Here is a 26,731-nt window from a genome sequence, read left to right as displayed (position 1 = left end):
TAAACTAAAGTTAGATAGTAGTTGATCAACAGTAACAATTTCACCTTGTACATAGCAGTTATAATACGACAAGTTTTAGCAATAAGCAGCAAAACTTACACTAGATGTGTAGCTGCAAATTATAATACATTCTTGAACATCCAAAATAACTTAAGTCATACACCTGCGCTTCTGGGCAAGATTCGCAAATTTTATGAGCATCAGTAGATGTAACTGGATTTGATGGATCAGTGGATGCCTGTCAAGGAAATGTGGCGGTAAATAAATGGGCGAAAGCTATCTCCAGAATTAATGGGACATACGGGTTAAAGAGTAATAGTAAGGGATGAGGGATAAAGAGGATATCGTTCATCCAATATTTATTTAGATACCAGTTAAACAGTAATTAGTGCAACAATGAGAAGATTGATTCTACTTTGGAATTTCCTTCATCCAATAATCATTTAAATAGTGGTCATCTTCCTCATATCCTATTATGAAGGGTGTTTTTTTGAACTTTAAAGTGTCAGTTTCCATGGATTTACTCAAATTACAGATCAGAAATTCCAGCCTAAACTTCTCATGTTCATAGGGAGTTAAACATGCAAAATTGTTGACAAGACACATGCAAACAGCCAAAAACTTTACATAATAAATAGTTTACCAAATAGTGGAGTGAAATATTCACGTACTTGTTCTAAACTCAGCAAATATGATAAACAAGATTATAGTAAGTACATTTACATAAATATTTGCTAGCCTGCTACTATCTAATTACTGTGACTTAACCAGTCCGATAAGGTAGGACAGGTTAACATAACAGAGAAATTACAAGAAAACAAAATAATGATATAACACAAGTATGAATATCATAACTTCAAACAAAAGTTAGCTGGCAATAATAGAGCGGTTTCTTATCAACACATCATTTATTGTAAGCACTAAACAGAAAATACTGAAAAGGACCCAACAATCTCATCTCAGGTCACACAACATTAAGGGTCCAGAACAACAGTAAACAATCTACTACTTCACCAAAAAAAATAAATCTACTTCTTGCATTTATTTGTTTCTCCATCAGTATATTCGTCATCGTCTCTTCCTAATCTTAACGTCATCATAAAAATGTTCATTCACCTAAGAGGTTTCCAAGTAATTCAAGATTCCAATGAGACATCAGAAAGTTCCTGATTATCTTCAAAAAAGAAAATTAATCTACTTATCTATAAAACACCAAGGAAAATTATATTTCTTTATGAATCCTTCAGCCATCTGTTCCTTTTGATTATTATTATTCACTATTATCCCCCATGAAGCTTTTAGCCAGACCAAAATTATGGTATAAAATTTGGATTTTATTATACATATTGCCAGCAAGTTCAAGTTTCTTTCAGAATGATATTAGAGAAAAAAAATTGTAATGGAGGAGGAATGTTGTACAGATATTATATAGGATCAAATGAAAGTATCTCAGGTTGGCTAATCTTTTTGGATGAGAAAGACCGGCTAGAGTTGGCAGAAATCAACGTCGTCTACAAAGATTTCAGTAGTTTGGTTTCTGGCGATTTCAATTTCAGTTCCAGCAGTTCTTTGGGTAATGAAGGATTAGGTAGAGGGACATTGGCAAGAACGTGTTCAGCTACTACAACCCCCTCCTTCAGTTTCTATCATGTTTAATGCTATTTTTGGACCGATTTTCGTTATTCAACTTGCATAAATGTTTAAGAGAAACACTGAGAAAAGAGAGCAATAGTGCTCCAAAGAAAGAGTACAAGCAGAAAATGTTAGAAAACAACACCATTGTCTCTGCTAGTGAGTCCAGATGAGAGTATTCAATAACATCTCCCGCAATACCATCATCGACTTTTTAAGTCTTTGGCCAAAAAAAGTGAGATTCAAAAAAGTAATTTAAACTCTAGCCGAATCGATCGAGAAAGGAAGAAATGGAAGTGCTTACAAGATGAAAATTGATGTAACATCGGTCACTAGGAATAAGGGTTAGCACTTTTAAATGATGACTTCAAGAAGATGATACATCAAAATGAAGAATCTCAAAAATTGCCTTGTAGCTTCTATTGTTTCAGGTAAGAGAGGCTAACGACAGTACTAGTAAATGCAGAATGACAGTCTGTTCAAGCATCTCTGACATATATGTATTCTTCCTGTGTGAAACTCATTTTAAAATTGGTGTAGAATCCAATCGACTTCCGGGGTAAAACAAGAAGATATAGAATAACAAAAAGAGTAAATATAAAAATATGACTCACTCATCATGGATTTGGTGTGACCCAGATTGGAGGACAAACACGACTGACAGAGATACCATCATAAAGCGGCTCGATACTTCCATCTGCTAAGTTGAACACCCCCATGTCCAAACCGCATCCTTTTTTAAAGAAGAGGTATGCACCAATCCAGTTATCTGTAAAATAAATACAGTTGGGCTTGATTCCTGGAAATTGAGAAGCTTGGATTGAAAGAGAAGCATTAGCACCCAAGAAAAAAGCTTGGTCTCCTAAATCCATGATTGGTATAGCCTTGCAGCTAGATAAATCGATTCGGAAAACTAGAAATTTTCTTGTCCTGTGCGTGCAAATCTTCTCCTCCTCATCATCTCCACCTGGGATGTGCGTCGGTGGAATACTCTCACGATCCCCTTTGACATACCGTGTATCAACAATCTGTTGCGCAACTACAAATAATGATCCTAGTGATTCTAGGATGTAATTCTTACCGTCAGTCCATGGTGCAAGATGTGCTACACTATAAACTTTAGTGAGTTGAGTGCCAACAACATCACAAACTAGGACACAACGGCCAAAAGTGACAGCATAAAAGTGACCACTGAAATATACCACATCACTAATATGTCCAATGTGGGTGGGGATCCAAATCCTGGTCCACAACAAATCTCCTGGTCTCCATAAACTGAGGCGCTCGAATCTTCCCTCAATGACCATGAGAGCATAGTCCGACGTATGAGAAGGATTAGCTGACAGAACTGCTTTACGGATATAGGTCCATAGATCGTGAGTGTAGTTGTGTTCATAAGAATCAGTTGTGTTTTGATGTGGCAATTCAATTCTAACACCAGAGAAGGGTTGTAACAAACTAATCTCACCCTCATCCTTTCCAACTGTAACAAGCCATCCCTTTGACTCCACACATCTCTTCTCACTCGCTCCCGGGATCCTCTTTTTCAAAATCATCCCATTGTACAGACTGAAGAATTTTCTATATGTTCTATCATCCTCTTCCTCAGCTAACATTAGCCAGGGAGCCCTAGGCAAATTACTACTAAAATTATCCCTAGTGGCTACAGTGTACCACGATGTGCAAACAGTTCGAAAATTAAGGTAGTCCTCGATCAGATTTATACGTTTAGCAATTAAAACCAACAATTCAGGTTGAAGTTCCGACCAATCAACCATTGTTCTCATTTTCAATCCCTATCTAACAAAAGTATTTAACAAAATTGGGCAAATGATCCGAAAATACCTAATTTATGCGAATCAAACTCCCGATGAACATTGATATGATGGAGAATGAAGATGCACACCGAAAATTCTTCGATCTACCAATTTTTTCAGCGGTGACGGCGATGAAATGGGCGGAGCTCTCCACGAACACTGATAAGAAGCACCACTGTGAAAGATGTGTTTGGCTCAAACAATTTTTTAGACTTTGTTTTTAGTTAGAGTAAATTGTTTATGAAATGATCAAAATGGTCCTCTACTTATGAAAATGATAAAAAATGGTCCTATATTTAACATAAATGACTATAACTATTAACTTGGACCTTATTAATAATTTGTACCTATAAAATTCATGTATTTATCATTCGTAATAAATATTGAAGGTGTTGGATCAAATAAAAAAAAAAAAGGGTTAGACGATGGTATTGATGAATACAATTTGGGGTATATATAATGATATAACCAACAAAAACAATATGGAAGATTGTATTTATTCGTTTTAATTTATTTGTTATATTGTGTCAAATAGTTTTTGTTTGTATCACTTGTATTCATTCGCTTTAATGATTGTATCAATGCATACAATCTACAATCTTGATAGATATAATCACGATCATTTGTATGATAATTTTATTTGATATAATGAAATATTAAATGGAGTATATATAATGATACAAATAAAAGAAATATTGTATAATCAATATAAAAATATAGTGATTGTCAAAAAATCATATATTACAAAAGTACAATCAAAATATAACAAAGATCTGGGGAAATGTGAGGTATAAAATCAAGGCAAAATACATAGATTTGCCGAAAAAACTCTTCTTTCAAAAAATAAAAACAATAAAAAAAATTCCAATAGATGAGCGAGATGGGAGAGAAGGTAACATATAGTCTAGACCTTACATTACATGTGTTGTGGGGTTGGTAAGTCAATATATGCATGCTTCTTGTCAAGCACAACTACATGTAGTATATAGGATCTTGGGGTACCTCAAAGATTATCTTGGCGAAGGTATGATCTATACTAATTAAGGCCATGTTGATTGGGATGGGTCAGAAGGAGGATAAGAGATCAACTTCAGAATGAGCAAAGATCACTGAGAAAGCATCTTGTCAAAGATTAAAGAGTTCGATACCTGACTGAAGCAAAGTTCGTATTCTTCTTAAACCTCTTATTCTTAGCATGACAGATATTGAATAAAAGGACGAACGATGGGGTATTGATTTGAGGGAAGCATAAAGGAAGACACCGAAATGAGATGATAGAACTGCTTGATGTTGTATACTAAATACAACAAGCCCAATTCACATCATTATGCTCAATAAGAAGAATGAGGGAAGCTAAAATCCGAAATAGGAAGTTATAAATTGTAATTTTATAAAAGTGTAGTCATAAATTGTTAGTACAATGTATATGTTAGTCATAGCAGGTAGAATTAATCAACTCAGTCATTTATATGTACTGCGTAATTGACCGTCCTCATCCTCAATGTATGGAAATAAATATTAATTTCTTTTTAATAAGTCCGTCAAGTAAAAAATTAACAAATAAATCAAAATGGAGGGAGTAAATCTTTTTGTTTATTGATTTTGATTAAAAATATTTATACATATTAATTAATTTTTTTAATACAAAACGTTTGAGTGAAAGCCACCAAATCATTAGGCTGCATTTGACCATAATTTTTCAAATATTTTTGGCAATTTATTTTTCGAAGAAGTTTACCATGCGTTTTTTGGCTATAGATTTTAAAAGAAATATTTGAATTAATATGATAACGAACATAATTAATATGAATTTGAAAAAATAGGAAGAAAACAAAAGGAAAATATACAAAAAAAAAAAAAAAAAAAAAAAAAAAAACTACTACTATAATTTGTAATTGGAAACTTTGAGAGTAAGTGCACAAAAATTGTATATAATGTATATACCGTATAAATTTTGAACAAGAAATTAGGGATGAAATTTAGTCCCAAACTAGGTGTTTTTATAAAATATAAAATCTTGTGATAATTTTTAAATTTTTAAAATTCCCATATAAGTACTAGAATTTGGCTCGAATTCAAAAATTTTGTTTTTAGAACTTGAGAGCTTCAATTTTTCCGGATACATTACTTGACGCTGCACTCGAAAAAATCTGCTCCCATGGCGATTCCGGTCTTCATCTCTCGAAGCTATGGCCGAAGTTACCGTTGATGGATCTAAGGAGGTGTTCTTTATGTAAAATGTTAATTTTTTTATATTTGATCAGTTAAAATCTTTGCAATATATTAGTTTTTTTTCCTTTTAAAATGAGGAAATGATTTCTATAATAGACGTATGAAAAAAAAAGTTACACACGATATTCTACATTGATAATGTCTTCCTCAATTTTCAACCACACCTCATCTTTACCCCATAATATGGAGCTCCCCCCGTCTTCATCCCCTCCACCACACGCATCCCTACCCTTTACCTTCACCACTTATAATATTTGTTTAAATTATATAAAAATACTTTTAGGATAATAATTTTTGTTAACCTATCAAAAACAAGAATATAAGTAAGAAACATATTTATTTTCGTAGAAATTATTTCTAAAATAATATTTTTAATCTTAACAAACACATCATAAGTAAGTATTAATCATATACTCATAATTGCATACTAAAAGTTGAGGATGCTCTCGATCCATGAATATATGATAATTGTCAAATAATAAATTATTATACTCATGAAAACATTATAAGAGTAGATACTTAAAGCGACATTTTATATACATATAGAGTATTACTATTTATATATTACCGAAATATGATTCATTTTTTTCAATAGTCATCAATGTTCTTATTTTACTTTTTTTACCAAAAACATATTACGAAATAATTTTATTAATTATATTTTAAAATTTTAAATTTCAAATAAAAATATTTTTGTTTACTATTTTTTTTCTAAATTTTTAGTACGTTATATAACTATTTAATAATAGAATAATATTAAAACAAATGACAAATCTTTATTAAAAAGGAAAAATGACCAATCAGTAAAGTGAAAAGGAAGAAAGAGTATATGATATGTGTTTATAAATAAAATTTTATTATTTAATTATGATTAACTAATATACATATTACTTCAATAATTTATTTAATTATAATTTATCTCGACTCTCACTTTTAATAATCCTTCATCAAATTCAACTGAAAAATATATAAAGTTAATTAAAGTAGGGTAATTTACACACTTTAAAATATTAATTTGGGTATAAAACAAATAATTATCTTTCACCAAATTAAAATGAAAATGGAAAATATATGGGGAAATTAGAGCACAATTGACAAGTGTTATGTCAATGTGTCAGTTTGGAAAGTTTAATGGCCCCACAATACGTAATGACATTTCACCTTAGGGCATCATTTGTAATTTAAGAGAAAAATGTGACTTCTTTTTAGAGTTATTGATAAGGTCTAAATAAATAAGCATGAGGGATAACCCTTTTAAGCAAGCAAATCTTGCAAAGTGTTCTAAAGATCATAATACCCTCAAATTTTTTTTAAATGACTTAAAACTAACATGTTGAAACTCTCTCAAACTCTCTCTTCTAATATATAGAAATATATATATATATATATATTACTATATATAATGAGAATATCTACTTACTTAGCACATGACAAGTGTGGAATGATATGTGCTTCATAGTGTTGTACATTCTTCTTTTATGGTTATACCTTTAAAATTTATATTATTGGACAATTTAACATCATTAATTACGTACTACTTTATTAGCAAAAAGTTTGACCTTATTTGGGCCCATTTATTATTTATATGTTTTCAATTTTCAATATATGTTGTCTATTTAATTCTTTTTTCCAACGTTTTATTTTAAACTTCTTGAAATTTAATTACTTATTTCTTACTCTCTCTATGCACTTTTAATTGTTATGATTTCCTTTTTAGAGTCAAACTATAAGAATTTTAACTAATATTTTACAATGTGTTTTTTCATCATATTCATAGGCAAAAAATTACAATTTATAGTACTTTTTGTATAGATTTTGCATATTTAATTTTTTTTTTTTTAAATATCGAATTAATACAATCTGATTTAACTTTCAAAATTAGTCAAATGGACTTTCAAAAAGCGCAACATGACAAATTCAAGTGGACGGAGAGAGTATATTTTAGCTACAAAATATATTAGAGGTACAACTTTTTAAAAAATTTAAATTTTTATTGCGTTGACTCTTGAAATCTTATCTTTGTCATATGAATTTGAACAAATTATATATTATTAAAAGTTACATAAAAGATGCTATAAATCACAATAATTAGCAATTAAAAATATTTTTAAATCATATAAGAAATTTGGTTGACTAATTGGAATAGAATAAGTAACATGTACTATTTGAAAATAACGTCAAAATTTCTAGAATTCACAATAAATTAACAACTGAAAATATTTATGATTATTCATGTGAATTGAAACATGAGTAACCTATATTATTCAAAACTAACGCAAAAATACTATAAATCACAACAATTTAATAACTTCAAATATATTTTTAAGAAAACATATAAAAAAATCGACTGATCTTCAAATTCCATTTATATCACATAAATTTATAAAAAAAATAAATTTATTGGGGCCGTGCTGGCACGGGCACCAAATATCTATATATATGTGTCACAAATGGAAAAGTCTCAATCAAGGAAGCAACATATATCATTTACAAATGACTTAAAAAGCATTAAAAGTTACAATAATTACCAATTTAAAATATTTAAAAGTTATATAATACAATACGTTGACTCTCATAATTCTATCAGGCTCACATATATTGGAACAGAAAAAATAACACATATCATTTTAAAATTACCAAAAAAGTATTATAAATAATAATAATTAACAACTTAAAATATCTAAAAGACATTTTAAAAGGGTTAATTTTGTAATTTTATCCACATCACATAAATTAGGACAAAGTGACCAGTAATGTACGTTATTTGAAAGTTACATAAAAATATCATAAATCACAATAATTAATAACTTAAAACATTTTTTTAAAAAAAATGAAAATTTGGATGACTCTCCAAATTTCATTTGTGTCACATAAATTGAGACAACAAAAATAACATATATTGGGTCTATTTTAATTTATTTGTCTTATTTTTATTTTTTTTTATATTTAAAAATTGCGTAAAAATACTATAAATCATGATAATTGACAATATAAAATATGTTTTGAAAAAAATACAAAAACTTCCACTGATTCTTGAAGTGAATCTATCGTAAAAATACTATAAATCATGATAATTGACAACATAAAATATTTCAAAAATGTTGTATGTGGGTAGTCTTATTATGTCTTAAATAGCGTCAAAGAAAGTACATGTTTGTGATAAAAAAAACTTATTCCTTTATCCACGCAAACAATCGCTTCAAAAACTCGGTTATTAGCCCCAAAACATAACATTTATATTATTGGGCCCGTGCTATGCGCGAGCCACATTATCTAGTATATATATAAAGGGTTAGATAATTAATATTTTTTTCTATAAATTAAACAAGTAATTGATCATAAATTTTAAATAAGATTTTAAAGATTTATTTTTAATATTTGTTTGACCAAGAATTTAAGCATATTTTGGATATTAAATCTTGACCAAAAAATATAAGTAGATTTTAAAAATCAAATATATTTTCAAGTTCTCAAAAATTAGCTAGGCTAAAGTTTTGATTTTTGATACTTTCACTCATTGTTTTTTTTCTTAGTAAAATACACTTCCAAATGTAACTTTAAATTTTCAAATTTTAACTTTTAACTAGTAAAATTACACGCGCTTCGCGTGGAAATTTAATATCACGGAATTTATAGAATAATACTTAAAACCTACCAGTCATTAAAACTAAAACACTATATTGTCTTACATACAAGCTTACGTAGTAACAAATATTAATAATATAAAGGAAAATGAAAATTATTACATCTTATCATTTATCCTTAATAACATAAGCATAAATTAATGACTGTAAAAATACATATCAGGATCTGTAACATAAGCAATGAGTGTTAGTGAGCCACTCAACAGGATTGTGAAGAAGAAGAAGAGTAGGTTCAGAATTTTCGTTATTTTAAAATAAGAGGAAATCCCTCTATTTATAGACAAAGGAAAATGAAAATTATTACATCTTATCATTTATCCTTAATAACATAAGCATAAATTAATGACTGTAAGCCACTCAACCGAAGCAAAGTACACAAATATTTAATTGTGAAGAAGAAGAGTAGGTTCAGAATTTTCGTTGTTTTAAAATGAGAGAAAATTCCTCTATTTATAGACAACAAAGGGTAGTGTGAACAAATGTTTATTGTGTCTTATCGAAAATGTTACAACCCTTCGGAAAGGTCACAACTTTTCATAAAAATCGCAACTCTTCATTAAAGTCGCAACTCTTCATAAAAGTCACAATGTTTCATAAAAGTCACAATGTTTCATAAAAGTCACAACTTTTCATAAAAGTCGCAACTTTTCATAAAAGTCGCAACTTTTCACGAAAGAGGAAAACTAGTTTTGGAAATAAATAAATTAAAAGTGAATTCTTGTTTGTGATGACGCCACGTAGGCGGGCCTAAGGTTTTCTTTTATATGTAAATATGATATATGATTCTATGGTTAAAACAAAAGTTCAGGATTATTTCGATTCCAAGTTATATATGAAAGACTAAAATAACCATTTTAATACATTAAATATTATATTGACTACATAATATAAATATTGGACTAAAATAATCACACACTCATATGTTAGGGACTATTTTGATCATTTTCTCAGCAATTTTGTCTATTTATAGTGAAGTCCAAATTAGAGATTGAGTTTTACCAAACACAACTCTGACAGTGTGCTGCTTCTCTGTGTTCACACATCTCCGGCTGAAGCATCACTGTCCTCCGTGTTCGCCGGAAGCTCGATTCACTAAATTTAGGTATTTTCCTACCATTTATCCGTATCGTTCCGTTAGTTAAGGCTTAAAACTGAGAAAAATGTGTGATTGGTCCGAGCTTGACCGTGATCTTCTGGTTCTAGTTGTTAAGCGTGTTAATTTGATTGAAGATTATCTTAGTTTTGGTACTGTCTGCAAATCCTGGCACTCTGTGGCCACAAAGGATAATTTTAATAGCGATTTGCCTAGGGTTCCATGGCTAATGCTAGCCGAGGAAGAGGATGATGACACATGTAGGAAATTCTTCAGTCTAGAAAATGGGATGATTCTGAAAAAGAGTATCCCTGGAGCTAGGGGAAAAAGGTGTGTTGAGTCAATGGGATGGCTTGTAACAGCCCCAATAGGCCAGAATGAATTCACTCTGTTGCATCCATTTTCTGGTGTTGAAATCCAGCTGCCAGATCAAATTCTATACCCAAAGCAACATCCGAGAAATAATGAATATTTTGGACCCGTCACTTTCCCACCAGCGATCCCTATCCATAAAGCAGTTTTGTCAGCTAATCCTTCTCATACATCTGACTACATTCTAATGGTCATTCAGGGAGACTTCAGTTTCCTCAATCTATGGAGACCAGGTGATTTGTCATGGACCAGACTATCGGCCTACAATGGACAAATTCTTGATGTAGTATATTTCAATGGCAAATTTTATGCAGTCGATTATAAGGGTTGTATCTATGTTTGTGATGTCTCTGGCTCTGAAATCGGTGAAAATCATCCCATAGCGCAGCTAAATCAACGTATTGATGGTATTTATTACATCCTAGAATCACTAGGATCGTTATTTGTAGTTGTGCAACAATTTGTTGGTTTATCGTACAAGTACGTCTCAGATGAGGGGATTCCACTGTCTCCCATCCTAGGTGAAAATGATGAAGAGGAGACTGTCTCCAACACTTACAGGACAAAAAAATTTCTAGTTTACAAGATTGATTTAGATGCTTGCGAAGCTACGCCAACGAAGGATTTAGGGAACAGAGCTTTTTTCCTGGGTCATAATTCTTCTATTTCGGTTCAAGCTTCTCAATTTCCAGGAATCAAGCCCAATCATATTTATTTTACAGATAATTGTTTGTGTTTATACCTCCATCTTCGAGGAGGATGCGGCTTGGACATGGGGGTGTTCAACTTAGCAGATGAAAGTATCCAGCCACATTATGATGGTGTTTCCCTCAGTCGTGTTTGTCCTCCAATTTGGGTCACACCAAATCCGTGTTGAGTGAGTCACTTTTCTATATTTACTTTTTTTGTATTCTATATATTCTTGTTTACCCCTGAAGTTGATTGGATTTTTTTATGGAGTATTTACAACATGTCATTTACCTTGAGACTTAGCTGATGCATCTTTGATTTTTACGTATAATTGAACATAGGGACTCCCATTATGTGTGATACTACCTTGCTTCAAGACATGTTCTTTAGGAATGCACTACTACTTCACTAAATCAGAATCGTCTTTGTTCTCAAGTTTCTTAGTGGAAACAGTTCATGATCTAATAATATTGAGGTGCAGTCACTGCACCTCAATATTATTAGATCATGAAGTTCCACTAAGAAACTTGAGGGCTGTAATTCTGTTATGCTTCAATAAAATTTGTTTTGAAGTTGTTTCGTAAGAGTTAAAATAATTTTCACACATAATAAATGTATGTTTGAAATTACTGTTATTCTGCATGTACTTGTATAATCGTTAGCCTTTCTTTTCTGAAACAATAGAATCAACAAGGAAATATTTGAGATTCTTCATTTTGATGTATCCTCTTCTTGAAGTCATACCTTGAAAGTGCCGTACCCTTATTCCTAGTGATCGATGTTACATCAACTTTCACCTTGTAAGCACCACTTCCATGACTTCCTTTCTTGACCAATTCAGCTGGAGCTTAAAGTACATTTTCGAATCTCACTTTTTTTGGCCAAGAGGACTTGAAAAAATAAATGAGAGCATCGCACTTTCACATCATTGAGTACCCTCACATTCTATGACACAATACTGACCTTCATCAATCATGATAGATACATCCCTTCCCCTCTTCTAGTGCCAATACTGATGAATTTTCTACCTGGTTCTAGGCTCTTTAATTCTTTTGCACCGTTGACTTTTGTAGTCATAGGTACCATTGCGTTGGATTCTTGAATTTTGTTCTGCCTCTTCACATCAATTCTAAACTAATAGTTCCATGCTATTTTCTCCCAACTTTGAAAGTAGATCCCAAATTCCTCACTGAATCTAATGCAGTAATATTTTTGTTGAACCCATACTGTAATCGGAATACCAGGTACTGAATCCACTATCCACTGTCTCAACATGGTCAGCTATCTCGAGAGGGGTAACATCCCCGACATGTTACTCCCTTACTTCCTTCTTTTTTTCCTCTTGATATATCCATTGTGTATGAACCAACCTATTTGACATATCAGTGTGGGGGATAATCGACATAGCCTCCTCGCCTGTGGTGGTTGGAGTTTGGTGATCTTTTTAGAAATTACTCTCCCGACCATATCTGTGAAGTAGAGGGAATGAGAATTGCAAACTTCCAGTCTCCTGTTTTGTTCTAGTAAGTATCGATTGTTCTAGTTAAAACTTTTGAAGAGCCCACGTGCCCCTCTTTAATTCCTGATCCATACATCCCTATCACCACAGATGTGATGTCCTTTGTTGCCCAATGGTTCAAAGTGTGATCCTCGTCTGCTCCTACAGAGTACCTTAATGGCACAAAAATCTAGGAGAACTATTCTTGGGATTTCAATCTTGTCATTACCTTCGCCTTTCCGTCTTGTCACAATCTTCCACTCATTAATAAATTGAACAACATGCTTAATAGAGAGTCCTTAAGGAGTTCATAGGAAAATAGCAGCACTTTTGTATTTCTGATTGTAAGTATTACTGGAATACATCCTGAGTATTCCTGTGTTTATAATACAAGTTACCTTTTCAAAAAAAATAAATAAAATAACGGAACTTTCTGATGTCTCATTGGATTACTTGGAAGCCTCTTAGGAGGATCAACATTTCTACGATGATGTCAAGATTAGGAAGAGTAGACGACGAATATACTATGGAGAAACAATTAAATGCAAGAAGTAGATTGTTTACAGTTATTTTGGACCCTTAATGTTTTGTGACCTGAGACGAATTATTTGGTCCTTTTTCTGCTTAGTGCCCACGGTAAATGTTGTGCTGTTAAAAAAACCACTCTATTAATGCAGATAACTTATGTTTGAAGTGACGATATCAATACTTGTATAGTGATATGGTTATATCATTATTTTTATTCTTGTAATTTCTCTGTTATGTTAACATATCCTACCTTATTGAACTGGTAAAGTTACAGTAATTAGAAAAAAACAGGCTAGCAAATATTTATGTAAACGTACTAACTATAAATCTTGTTTATCATATTTGTTAAGTTTAGAACAAGTACATGAATTGTTCCCTCCACTATTTGGTTAACTATGCTAAAGATTTTGGCTGTTTGCATGTGTCTTATCAACATTTTTGCATGTTTAACTCCCGATGAACATGAGAAGTTTGTACACCTGAATTTTTGATCTGTAATTTGAGTAATTCCATGAATCAGAAACCTTAAAAATACACTCTTCAGAATAGGGTATGTGGAAGATATTACTCTTTTAACTGCTATGTCCCATTTATTCTGGATATAGCTTTGGCTTTTTATTTACCGTCGCACTTTCTTGACAGGCATGTGTTGATCCATCAAATCTAGTTACATCTGTTGATATTCATAAGATTTTGAGAATCTTGCCGAGAAGCGCAAGACTATCACTCAAGTTTTTTTGGATGTTCGAGAATGTAACGTAATTTCAGCTGCACATCTAGTGTAAGTTAGTTTTGTTGCTTATCGCTAAAACATGTCCTATTTTAACCTCTCTTATGTACAAGGGGAATTGTTACTGTTGCTCAATTACCATCTAACTTTATCTTATCATAATGTGTTAGATATTGTGAGGCAATGCAATCATTTTACTGTTAATACTTAAAGAACTCCTTTTAGTTATGAAAAGTATCTGTTGGATCAAATTTCAGTTCCGCTTTACAATTACAAGATCCTTCTTTTAGCTTTGTGAAAGAGGGTTTCTTGTAGCAACTTGTATCACTAACGTGCATTGTTCAAGGTAGTTATAGTGAAGGGGGCATAAATAGAGCTATATGTATATTAGTTTGAGACTGAGACGTAACTTTTGTTGTCTTACCAAATGAATAATGATAAGCATGTGTTTCACAAACAAGTCATACCTACCACTAGAGTTGTCAAAAAGGGTCGACCCAATCCTCGCGGGCCAAGGGAATTTGGTGGGCTAGGATGGGGCGACCCTTCATTTGGAAGCGCCTGAAAATGCTCAATCCAACCCAACCCTAGAAGTGTCGATGGTTGGGGCGGGCTAGCCCTTTTTTAAGCTTTTTTTTCTTTTTAAATTTAAAATTCTATAACATCAAGAAAATGAGAAGATTTTCAAATCAAATATGACAAATAATAATGTTGTTTTAATAACACTAGCAAAAAAGCTAGTGTAATTAGCATGTACCTAGGATTCTAGATACGCAAGATACGTGTATCTGGTGTGATGCATTCTAGATACGCGAGCGAGCTAAGAGTGCGGCGAGTGAGATGGAAGGGAGGTGAGGGCGCTACGGGATTTGTCTATGTTTCCTAGATATACCTGAATCCACTTGAATAGAGTATATTTAGAACAAATTAACCTAATTTTGAGTCCATGTATCTGGACGTACCAAAATCTGGTAAGATTCGTAATATTACAATGTAACATGCATTTAAGTAATTAGCTCATATACTAGTGAGTTTGTCGTAAATTACCCTTAAATAAATAGTTTTGGCCCATGGACCGACCCAGTCAAGCCTCAAGGACCAAGGGCTTATATGAGTTTGGTTTATAAGCCCTAGTTTTAAATGGGCTTGAAAAATCCCATCCCATCCCAACCCTACCCCAATAACAAGTTTGGTTGGGCCGGCTCTACCTACCAATAATCCTCATGCAATGTATATATAGGGGGAAGGAAAAAGTAAAAGAAACTAAGAAATTTTTCGTAGTGGAAATATACAACATACTCCTACAACCAATACATTAATATTTGCAATTGTTTCAACTTCTTGGTGCATGTAAAATATGTGATTGATGAATTAAGATGAAAGGACTCTCTATAGCTAACATATTTTTACTGTCAAATCGTAACTCACTAAAATGGTCATTTTCTGTGTTGATGTTGTGTGCCATCAGAAAATCACAAACTAAGGGGTTATTTGGTTGCTAGTTAGCAAGATAAATTATTCATGTATTAAACCAACATAATTAGTATTATATTTGGTATCATTTTGTTTGTTAATGTATAAAATTCTACACCAAGTATAGTATTAGTTACATGTTTGCAATTCCGCATAAACAATCCCACATAGCTGATATATGAAGTTCGAACGAATTTTATGATACCTATCAAAAGAAAAGAAAGAAATTTATGTTATTATTTATGCAGGGTAGAAGATCAAATAACTATATATATGGATAACTAAATCGTGCCTAAATTTACTCTCTTAACTTTTTTAGATGTAGAGCTATAAATTTATTCTTTAAGGATTAATTCAATCAAACATTTCTTTTAATGGATATATAAAATAATTGATTCAAAAAATTAAGTTTAAAACGGAATATAGAACTATCATAAATAGGAAAAGGAAAATAAATTAACGGGAAACAAGAAAAATCATAACCAACAAGATAGTAGATGTACTAATTAATGAGAAATAGAGACTTAACCTAATTTAATCACTCATTTGAACGACAAACTAAAAATGAAACCTTTTATATATGATAATTAGGAAAAATATATATAATATAGAATTAAATACTCACTCTGTCCCTAATTAGTTGTCCACTTTTGAATTGACACACCTATTAAGAAAGCAATTATTGACATAGTGAGTTTACCATTTTACCCCTATTAATTATGAAGTGGATGAATTAAAATTTAAGATTTTCAAGAAATTGTACCTTTTTCAAAGTAATTAATTGAGGGTATAATAAGTAAAATTATTTTGTCCTTTCTTGATTTGTCAAAATGGACAAGTAATTAGGGACAACTATAAAAGGAAAAGTGGACAAGTAATTAGGGACAGAGGGAGTACCATTTTAAAGTCTTTTTCAATATAGAGTTAAATTTATTTATTTTTGTGATTATTTGAGTAATCGGACACCATATTAGTAAAAGTTGCCATCTTTATTTTGAATCCTCTTATATGCATTCCTTTTTCTTCCATTGATTATATTTGCTCCTATGATTTGGTGAGTAATTGGTGGGAAAAAAGGAACATTGTAGTACAGGTACCAATATTTTCTTAGAATTAACGACTTCTCTGAAGCTATATGTTGATATTTTGGAACAACATTAAGATAGATTTATATGTGTACATGATGATTGTTTTGCTTAGTAATCATCTCTTTTGGTAGTTATACTAAGTTCGTGTGATACTTAATCTCAAAGTTGTATGGTTATTGTTTTGCTCTAATATTATATATCTCATTCCCTATTGATGTATCAGATTGTAAATGGCTGGTTGTTCGGAGCTTCTACAGGATTTGTTGAGGTTAATAGCTCATTATCTTGTCAGATGTACTGTTCAAGTCGGGTTTACATGTGTTTGTACTTCTTGGAGGTCAGTGATACCAACTGTTCTTTGTTTGTTGCCATTTATGGTGGTTTTTTTTTTTTTTTTTTTTACCGTGGTTTCCGGGCGTCGCTTTGCGAACCCGACTAGCTGTACCCACCGGGTCCCGCTGTTTCAAGGCGGGTCCACCACGGTTAGTTCCACGGGGCCCTGGAGACGCGGCCAGTTTGTAATGCCTCCAGTGGCCCTGCTGGGGCTCGAACCGGCGACCTGAAGGACTTTGTCCCAGGCCTTTACCAGCTGAGCTACCCCTCAGGGTTATTTATGGTGGTAATTATAACTTGGCCTACTGCAAACTTGCGCTAAAAAGTGGATATCCATTTCCAAAACAGGGTACCTCGATGCCATCTTTTATCACTACCAAAAGAAATGCCTTTAATGACAATTATTTAGTGGAAATCAATCATTTATTGGTATTTTATTCCTTTTGCTAAACAATTAGCAGCAATTAGACATTAGCTAGGGCTCAACAATTAGCGGCAATTAGATATTAGCAGGAAATAAGGACCTTTCACTGGCCATTCAAGAGATTAGCCACAAGTAGTTGGTTCTAAATAGAGTAATACAAGTAATTGAAAGGGAATTTTTCCTAGTTTTATCTTCCCTCCACCTTTTGTATGTTACTCCCTCTCAACATTTCCTTCCTTGTAAACCTAGAACAGATAAAAACCTAAAATCCTAGTCTCCTGTTATCCGATTTTTCAGTGTATCTGCAATTGCTTCATCAGGGATTTTGGATTTGTGGTGGATTTTAGATATTCTGGAGGGGTTATGATGTTTAAGAGGAAGGTGAGTTTGTTTCATCTGGTGGATGACTCGTTGGTGGCGGTGGAGAAAGCCAATGGAAGCTTAAATGGTGGAAACATGATGCCTTCGATCGACAAGTGGTACAAAAAGCCTTACTTCAGAGATTCAATGAGATTTTGTAGAAGAAGAAGACTCTTCCTGTATGGCATAAAAAAGAGGAGTTCTCAGGCTGATGAATATCCAATCACCGACCATGCCGTCTCCATCACCGTCTATTGTCAACAAGTAACCCCAATCATCTCTCCCTCCCTCACTCTTTCTCTCTCTTCTCAACCTTGCTCTCGTCAGTTTCGATTGTTGCCGGCTTACATACTCGAGTCCTAGGTTTTGTTTTGTTTTTCTCCTATTTTGTCTATTTTAATTTTTTGTAATATTTTCCGCCAGTGGTCTGCTTTAGATTATGTTCAATTTCTTTAATGATTCTTATAATACAAGTACTAAACAATGAGCATATAGTTATATGTTATGCAGTTGAGATGGAATATTTAGCGTTGCCTCAGTGACTTCGAATATTTTAGTTGAGCGAGGGTTGTAGTACTTTGCTATTTACTCAGAAAATGACAGTGCTTTTATAATTCTAATGAAAATTATGCCTTTTTGTTCACTTTTACAATATGTGTACTGTCATTCTTTGGTGGATTTGGTAATAATTATGTTGGAGTAGACCCAAAAGCCTTCAAATTGGGGGACAGGAATATGTAATAAGTGGGTGACTGCTGGTTATTGCTTGGATTATGAAATACTGTTTCTGTTCTTTCATGGCCACTGATATATTGAAGTTTTTTTTTTTTTTTTGATTAGATAATGGATTTCATAGAAGGCATCAAGAAAGTGTAAGAAAGTCGAGAAAGTTAAAGGCGAATTGACAGGGGGAAAATTGTTCCAGCTGCAGAGGTTTTTTTTTTTTTTAGAAAGTTAACATTTTATAGACAACAATACACCAATGGTGTATTTCAGTAGTAATTACATCAGGAGTATACAGTAAGCAAAACCAAAAGATCTATCATTTATACCCCTCCTAGTTTAAAAAAAAATACCCCTCCTAAACTATCTAAAAAGTGAGTAATAGCCTCCACCTCTTTGGGGAGGACATGATTACACCAAAAATAAAGGGTTATAAGACAGTTCAACTTCAAACTCTGGAAAGGGATGCTCTTGTTTTCGAAGCATCTCTGGTTCCTTTCCTTCCAAATTGTCCACCAGATGCAAGCAGGGACAATCTTTCATCTCTCCTTGTGACCTGATGTATTCCCTTCTCTATTCCAGCATGCTAGAAAATCTGAGGTGTGTCTTGGCATGGACCAGCTGATTCCCCTTAAATTCAAAAAGACCTGCCACAATTTCTCTGTCACTCTGCAATGGAGGAAGAGATGGTTTGTTGTCTCTGTTTCTATTTCACAAAAAAAACACCTGGAGCATAACTGTCTTCCCCTTTTCATTAAATTGTCCTGAGTTAGTACTGCTTCCCTAGCTACCAACCAGGTGAAACAAGCCACCTTGTGAGGTACATTAATTTTCCATATCATCTTCCAAGGCCATGGTAACAACATTTCAGCTGACCTGTCAAAATGTCTATAAGCTGATTTTATTGTGAACTTCCCATTGTTGGCCCTCAATCATTGTAAACTGTCCTCCTTTGTGTCAAGGTTACTTGCCTGCTCCAAAGACTTGTAAAAATCTGCTAATTTGTCTATTTCCCAGTCATTCAACCTTCTCCTAAAAGATAGGTTCCATCCTTGGTTGTCTTTGACTTCTGCTACTGTTGCTTCCTTCTGTTGGTTCAGATTATAAATCTCAGGATGCAACTGTTTCAGAGAGTGTTGTCCAACCCACACATCATTCCAGAAGAATGTCTTCCTTCCATTTCCTATATCAATTTTTGAATTTCTCCATATTTTAGGCCACAAATTCCTGATTGTTCTCCATAAACCAACCCCATAAGGGCTTCTAACTTCCTTTGTAGTCCATGAGTCCTCCATTGCATATCTGGAGATTATATCATCTTTCCACAGACCTTGTTCTACAGAAGCAAACCTCCACAACCACTTCAAAAGGAGACTCTGGTTTTGGACTTTGAGATTCTTTGTGCCCATTCTCCCTTCTTTTTTGTTGCTTATCACCACTTCCCATTTCACCATGTGATATTTCTTTCCCCCCTCTCCATTTCCTTGCCATAAAAAGTTTCTCCTGATGGATTCTAACTTCTTTTAAACACTCCCTGGCATAGGGTATAAAGACATCATGTAGGTTGGCATACCATCAAGCACACTATTAATTAGTGTCAATCTTCCACCCAAGGATAGGTATTGACTTCTCCAATTTACCAGCTTTTTTTCACAGGCTGCAGAGGGTTTTTATAACTCTAGACTTAAGAATGTAGCTTGGGAAGAGATGCCTTCAAAGCATCCATTGTTTTTTTCTGTCCATACACACCAAAAAATGCAAGATGGGATCATCTTCCATACTTCCCTGATGGGTTTTCCGACCTTCCACGAGCTCCAGCAAACCAGTGCATCTTTAATGCTACTTGGCATAACCCATTTTTGATCAAAACTGAGATGAACATATTCCATATGCCTGTGGCTGCTGTACAATGAAGAAGATGGTGTATGTTGGTCTCTAGGGCCTGTTGACACACGAAGCATCTGTTGACAATGTGGATTTTTCTCCTGATGAGGCCGTCTTCGGTGAGGGAGGCTTCATGAAGGGCTAGGCTAGCCAGCTAAAACAAATCACCTTGGGGGGTAACTTGGTTTTCTAGATTAGCTTCCATGGCCAATTAACTAGCATTTCATTTTGAGCACATAGTGAATGGCCAATTAACTAGCATTTCATTTTGAGCACATAGTGAATGGTATGCGGCCTTCACAGAATATTCACCAACTGCTTTATCCCCCTAAATGAGTCTGTCAGGTGATTGATCATTGATCTGAACAACACACCTAGTCTCTGCAGTAAACGTCTTGTAGTTCCCAATTTTGGTAGTTCCTCCGGAATTGAGGGATCCAAGCATTTGGAGAAGAGGAAGACTCATCAAAAAGAGGAGTTCTCAAGCTGACTAATATCCAATCCTTGGCGACGATGTCTCCGTCACCGGCTGTTGTCACCAGGTAATCCGAAACATCTCTCCCTAACTCTATCTTTATCTTTTCTCCTTCGTTTTGATTTTTCTTTATTGTTGATGGCTCTCTTTCTGTCTTAGCTCTCAACCTTGCCTCTCGTTAGTTTCAATTGTCCTCTGCCTACATAACCGAGCCCTAGGTTTGTTTTCTTTTTCTCCCTTTTCTTTTTAAAGTTTCATTTTTTTCATTGATTCTCTGTTTTTAATAAATACTTTGTGCATCTAGTCATCTGCTTTAGATTATGTTCACTTTCTTTAATGATTCTTATATTACAAGTACCAAACTATGTGTATATAGTTTTATGTTATGTGGTTGAGATGGAATGTTTAGCGAGGGTTGTAACACTTTGCTATTTACTCAGGAAATTCCACTGCTTTATAATTCTAAACAGAAATTTTGCCATTTTATTCCCTTCTATAGCATACGTGTCGTTCTTTGGTGGATTTGGTAATAGTTATGTTGGAGTACAGTTTGGAGGACAAAAATATGTATATGTGGGAGACTACTCGTTATTGCTCCTTTGGCAGCAAGTTTCATTTCTCTTGGATTTGAAAATATTGTTTGTGTTTTCGTGGCTGCTGATTTGTTGAAGTCTATTAAATTCAATAGATAATAGGGGATGTAGCTCAAATGGTAGAGCGCTCGCTTTGCATGCGAGAGGCACGGGGTTCGATCCCCCGCATCTCCATTCACTTTCGTTTCGTCTCTACCTCCACAAGGTAGGGGTAAGGTCTGGGTACATTCGACCCTCCCAAGATCCTACTCATGGAATTTCACATGGTATGTTGTTTATTAAATTTCAGTATATACTTTTCATTTTCTTATATGTTTTTTCTCCTACCTGATCATTTTCAGAAAATTGCTATTGTGCCAATTCCTCCATTCACAGAATGCCCTTATCAATCAAACTTCCTCTCTCTTGTACTGGTAGATGACAGTATTATGTCCCCTGTACCATCCCATCGTTTGGACCTTAGAGCAGGTCTCTGCAGATACTCTCGTTCTGGTAAAATTCTCAAGGTGCTGTTACTTTAAATAATCTGGTATTTTCGGATATTGTGATGCAAGCAGCTAACTTTATATCTGACCACACTGATCTGATGTGTGTGTAATGGGGAGGGGATTACAATATGGGAATCGAATCCTCACCAACAAAGTGGGAGTTCAGGTAGCCAACCAACTAAACTACTAAGATTCTCCTGGTTTCATGGATTGATTTTCACCTATCATATGATTTGTCATCATCCATGAGTTGCTTTCATGGCCAAAAATATCAAATTACCCTGATTGAAAGAAAAAGAAAAAAGAAAAACCACCTCTTAATAATAAGCTCCTTTAAAGTGTCACTCTTCCTCAGCTAGCATTAGCCATAGAGTGACCCGATTTGCAGACAGTGCGGAAATTAAGGTAGTCTTCAATCAGATTTATACGTCTAACAACTCAAGGTAAAATTACAAGTCAAAAGATTTGTTAAATTTAACTGACCATTCCGTAAGGAGTTTGCATTAAAGGTATAAAAAAAATTGACTTTCTTTTCATCATTTGATTATGCTCGAAAGATTTCACTCTCATTTTTAATGTTTTATACAGCTTACGTGGTTGATTAAACTTAATTTACAGTGTCTATATTTATCGTGATCGCTTTACACCATGGTTAAGATGTAATTTGGCCGAGTAGAACTAAAGTGAAAAGGAGAAAAACTTTGCCAGAATGCTGGCCATAACAAAAGAACTTGTTGCCATTGAAAGGAGACTAAAACACCAGAAACGGAGACTACCAGAGCTAATGATATATTTACTCTCAGTTTTACCATTTCATTTCTACAAATACCATTTGTTACTGTAGATTTGCTTATGAACTAAAAAAAAAGGAGTCAAATTAAGAATCTCAATTGTTGACTAAATGGCAAAGAAACCAACATAGTTTATAATTTGAAAAAGGAAGAAAATTGACACATTTGGTAAGTGAAAGGACAAATAGTACTCACGATTATATTACAAAAAAAAAGAAGACAAAGTTAAGCAAACACCAAAAGGGATAATTTTGGCCAGAATCCCTTCATACATTAAAGATCATTTTCTCAACAATCTAGTCTAAAAAAAGCAAAAGAAAAACTTCTGAAAATTGCTTGATATTCTACCAAACACGACTCTCACAGTGTGCTGCTTATCAGTGTTCACAGGAACTTCGCCTGTTACTGCTGAAAAAGTAGGTTGATGAAGAAGCAGCAGTGTGCTTCTCCATCTTATCAGTGTTTGCCGGGAGGTCGATTCACATAAATTAGGTATTTTCCTACCATTTGCCCCAATATTATTAAATCCTTTCGGTAGCTAGGGCTTGAAAATGAGAACAATGGCTGATTGGTCGGAGCTTAACCGTGAATTGTTGGTTGTAGTTGTTAGACGAATAAAGCTGATTGAGAATTACCTTAATTTCCGCACTGTTCGCAGATTGTGGCACTCTGTGGCCACCAAGGATAATATTAATAGTAATTTGGCAAGGGTTCCATGGCTAATGCTAGCTGAGGACGAGGATGATAAAACATGTAGAAAATTCTTCAGTCTATATAATGGCATGATTATGAAGAAGAGTATTCCGGGAGCCAGTGGAAAACGATATATGGAATCTATGGAATGGCTTATCACAGATGGAGAAGAGGGTGAAATCAGTCTGTTGCATCCATTCTCCGGTGTTCAAATCCAGTTGCCACATCAGAATAACACCAAACATTATAGACCCAACAAGACTTCAGAACCATGAACATCTATCAGCTAATCCTCTTCTCATACATATGACTATGTCCTCATGGTCATTGAGGAACACTACCAGTTCCTCGGTTTTAGGAGACCTGCGGATTTGTTATGGGATAGGAGTCAGAGTTATTCCATCTCTCAACCACACAACATACAACTATATGCAGTTTGGTACTTGTATTATAAATGTCACTAAAGAAATTGAACATAATCTAAAGCAGACCACTAGATGCACAAAAATTAATTAGAAATAGAAAATCAACAATAACGGAGAAAAAATAAACCAGACCAATGACTCGAGTATGTAAGCCAGTGACAATTGAAACTCACGAGAGGAAAGGTTGATAGCCAGGAAAGAAAAGAGCCATCAACAATAAAGAAAAATCAAAACAGAGGGAGGAGATAGAGATAGATTGAGTGAGGGAGAGGTGATTTGAATTACCTGGTGACGACAACCGGTGATGGAGAACTACTCTTTTTGATGCCATATGGGAAGAGTCTTCCTCTTTCCCAAAATTTCATAGAATCTCTGTAAGGCATTTCGTATCACTTGTTGATCGAAGGCGTCATGTTGTTTACACCATTTAAGCTTCCATTGGCTTTCTTTGCTGACGCCAACGAGTCATCCACACATCAAACAAATTCACCCTCCTCTTATGCATCGTTCCCATCCAGAATATCTAAAATCCACCACAAATCCAAAATCCCTGATGAAAAAATTGCAGATATACTGAAAAATTGGAGAACAAGCAACAAGGATTTTGGATTTCCGTCTGTTCTAGGTTTACAAGGAGGAAAATGAGGAGGAGGGAATATACAAAAAGGTGAAGGGGAGATAAAATTAGGAAAATCTCGCTTACAATTATTTGTATTACTCTATTTAGGACAAACTTTTTGTGGCTATTCTAGTCAACGGCCAGTGAAAAGGTCTTTATTCCCTGCAAATGTCTAATTGCTGCACAAATGAAATAAATTACTGGCATTTTATTGATTGCCACTAAATAATTGTCATTAAAGGCATTTTTTCTGGCAGTGATAAAAGATGGCATCATGGTATCCTGTTTTGGAAATGGATATCCACCTTTTATTTCCAAGTTTAAGTAGGCCAAGTTATAATTACCACCATAGATGGCGACAAACAAAGAGTTAACTTTGCTAGAGGCAGGACATGAAGATAGGACGACTTTGAATAAAAGGCGCGTTGCCAGATCACTGGAAGGAATAAAGTCTGTCCATCATGGACTTCAAGCAAATATTCAGTTTCAAGCTTCTTAGCACAATACTTTCTCACATCGGGGTACTCATACCTCGGTGGAAGGTGTGATTTCAACCCTAGTGATTAGGTTAGGCAGATTTAGGAGTCTTTTTCAATAGAAAATTAGAAACTAACCATCCATGGGACGAACCGTGAAACTCCTTCTTACCAAGGACCTACGGGATCTCAAGATAGTAAACTACTCTTCTTTCATGCATGCTAATAAGAAACTTTTCATATTTTTCATTTTCACTATCGTCATGAGGCAGCAGCAACCATGGCTGAACTCCCTTACTACTAGAAATAGTTGGTAATACTGACCTCCATGAAGTTCAAACACATGTGAACTGGAATTGGTATATGTAACAAGACAATGACCTATCAACCTCAGCAAATCCTGTGGAAGCTCCGAGCAACCAACCATTTACAATCTGAAACATCATAGGGAATGCGATGTATAATATTAGAACAAATTAACAACCATAAAACTTTCACAGTATCACACAAACTTAGTATAACAACCAAAAGAGATGATCACCAAGCACACATGTCATTTGTTACAATCCGGAAACTAATCACAATGAGTACATATATATCTATCTTAATGTTGTTTCAAAACATCAAGATAAGAAGTCAATTCTAACACCCATACTACAATGCTCCTTTTTTTCCCACCAATTATTCACCAAATTTGCAAGGTTGATTCTAGCTCATTGAAGTGCAACGCCAAATCATACGAGTAAATATAATCAATGGAGAAAACCGGAATTCATACAAGAGGATTCTAAATAAAGAAGGCAACTTTTACTAATATGGTGTCCAATTCCTCAAATAACTGCAAAAAAGTTAACTTCACTCTCCAACAGTGACAGTTTATATTGCTGCTTGACAAATTCCTCAGAAAATAATAAACCATAAGGTTCTAAAAAGCTACAGCTTCACTACCACCAATTGAGTAATTCTTCAAAAACCAATATCAAAAGAGCACTGGGAGCTATAATAGTCAAAGAGGTATCAGAAAATTGTTGTATAACATGAATCAGAAAATATATACAAAGGCAGCAAAGAAGATTTACCCAAAACAAATTTAATAGCTTAAACAGCCACTATCAGCTTGTCGAACAATCGAGATGACCTACCAATAACAAGGATGGATGCACGAGGTTTTATAGCCTTTACGATTTCTAGTTAGGACACATTTTCTTTCCCCAACCTGATCTGGTTTTGGATTTTGAAATTAGACGTCATATTACCAAAAGTAACAGTATTTTTCCGTTTTACCAAACATAAAAGGATTTCTCTTTCAAGACGTCAACGAAATCAGGCTTCAAATCTTGCTCACAAGTTCATGCAGATTCTGTGAGAAGTATGTCTATAATTGTATAAATCTTGTATGAAGTTCATGTTGGTTTCTGGAAAAAGACTATACATGTTGTAAGCAATATGTATATAACTGTATAAATCTTTTTTCAAAACAAACAAAATCTGTAAAGTATGTATAAAATTTGTATTGAAATGTTATTCCTCAAACATACAAAAGCATACATCTTAAAAACATTTTTTATAGAACTAATTATACAATGCACAACTTATTTACAACTTTCATACAACATTCAATACAACTACAACAATTACTGGTAGACACGA

At 33.8% G+C, this 26,731-nt stretch overlaps 2 protein-coding genes and 1 non-coding gene across 5 annotated transcripts in view; 2 read left to right on the top strand and 1 right to left on the bottom strand.

Moving 5' to 3' along the window:
- LOC125826249 (F-box protein At2g26160-like) overlaps nt 1-26,731 on the bottom strand; it is a 43,854-nt gene that overhangs the window by 3,699 nt on the left and 13,424 nt on the right. Inside the window, exons 1-2 of one of the 3 annotated variants that reach the window (XR_007442933.1) lie at nt 2,247-3,596; nt 100-238 (exon numbers count right to left, since the gene is read on the bottom strand). Coding sequence is in view for 1 of the 3 variants with exons in the window: in XM_049505568.1 (XP_049361525.1) it covers nt 2,250-3,419 (1,170 nt within the window). In the remaining 2 variants the exon portion in view is untranslated. Of the gene's footprint in view, nt 1-23; nt 239-2,246; nt 3,647-26,731 lie in introns of those variants that run through there. The other 2 variants (XM_049505568.1, XR_007442934.1) reach the window with 2 other exon arrangements.
- Nucleotides 10,483-11,667, top strand: LOC125826252 (putative F-box protein At5g55150). The gene has a single exon (XM_049505570.1). The coding sequence runs from the start codon at nt 10,486-10,488 to the stop codon at nt 11,665-11,667; it is 1,182 nt and encodes a 393-aa protein (XP_049361527.1). The 5' UTR covers nt 10,483-10,485.
- On the top strand, nt 21,691-21,763 carry TRNAA-UGC (transfer RNA alanine (anticodon UGC)). Its single transcript has one exon. It is a non-coding gene; the product is annotated as a tRNA-Ala (tRNA).

Source organism: Solanum verrucosum, unplaced genomic scaffold (assembly GCF_900185275.1).
Source record: "Solanum verrucosum unplaced genomic scaffold, falcon-dt-bn FXZP01000060.1, whole genome shotgun sequence".
NCBI classification, from domain to species: Eukaryota; Viridiplantae; Streptophyta; class Magnoliopsida; order Solanales; family Solanaceae; genus Solanum; species Solanum verrucosum.
The sequence above is the reverse complement of the archived record's forward strand: the minus strand, read 5'-3'. Positions and strand labels throughout refer to the sequence as shown.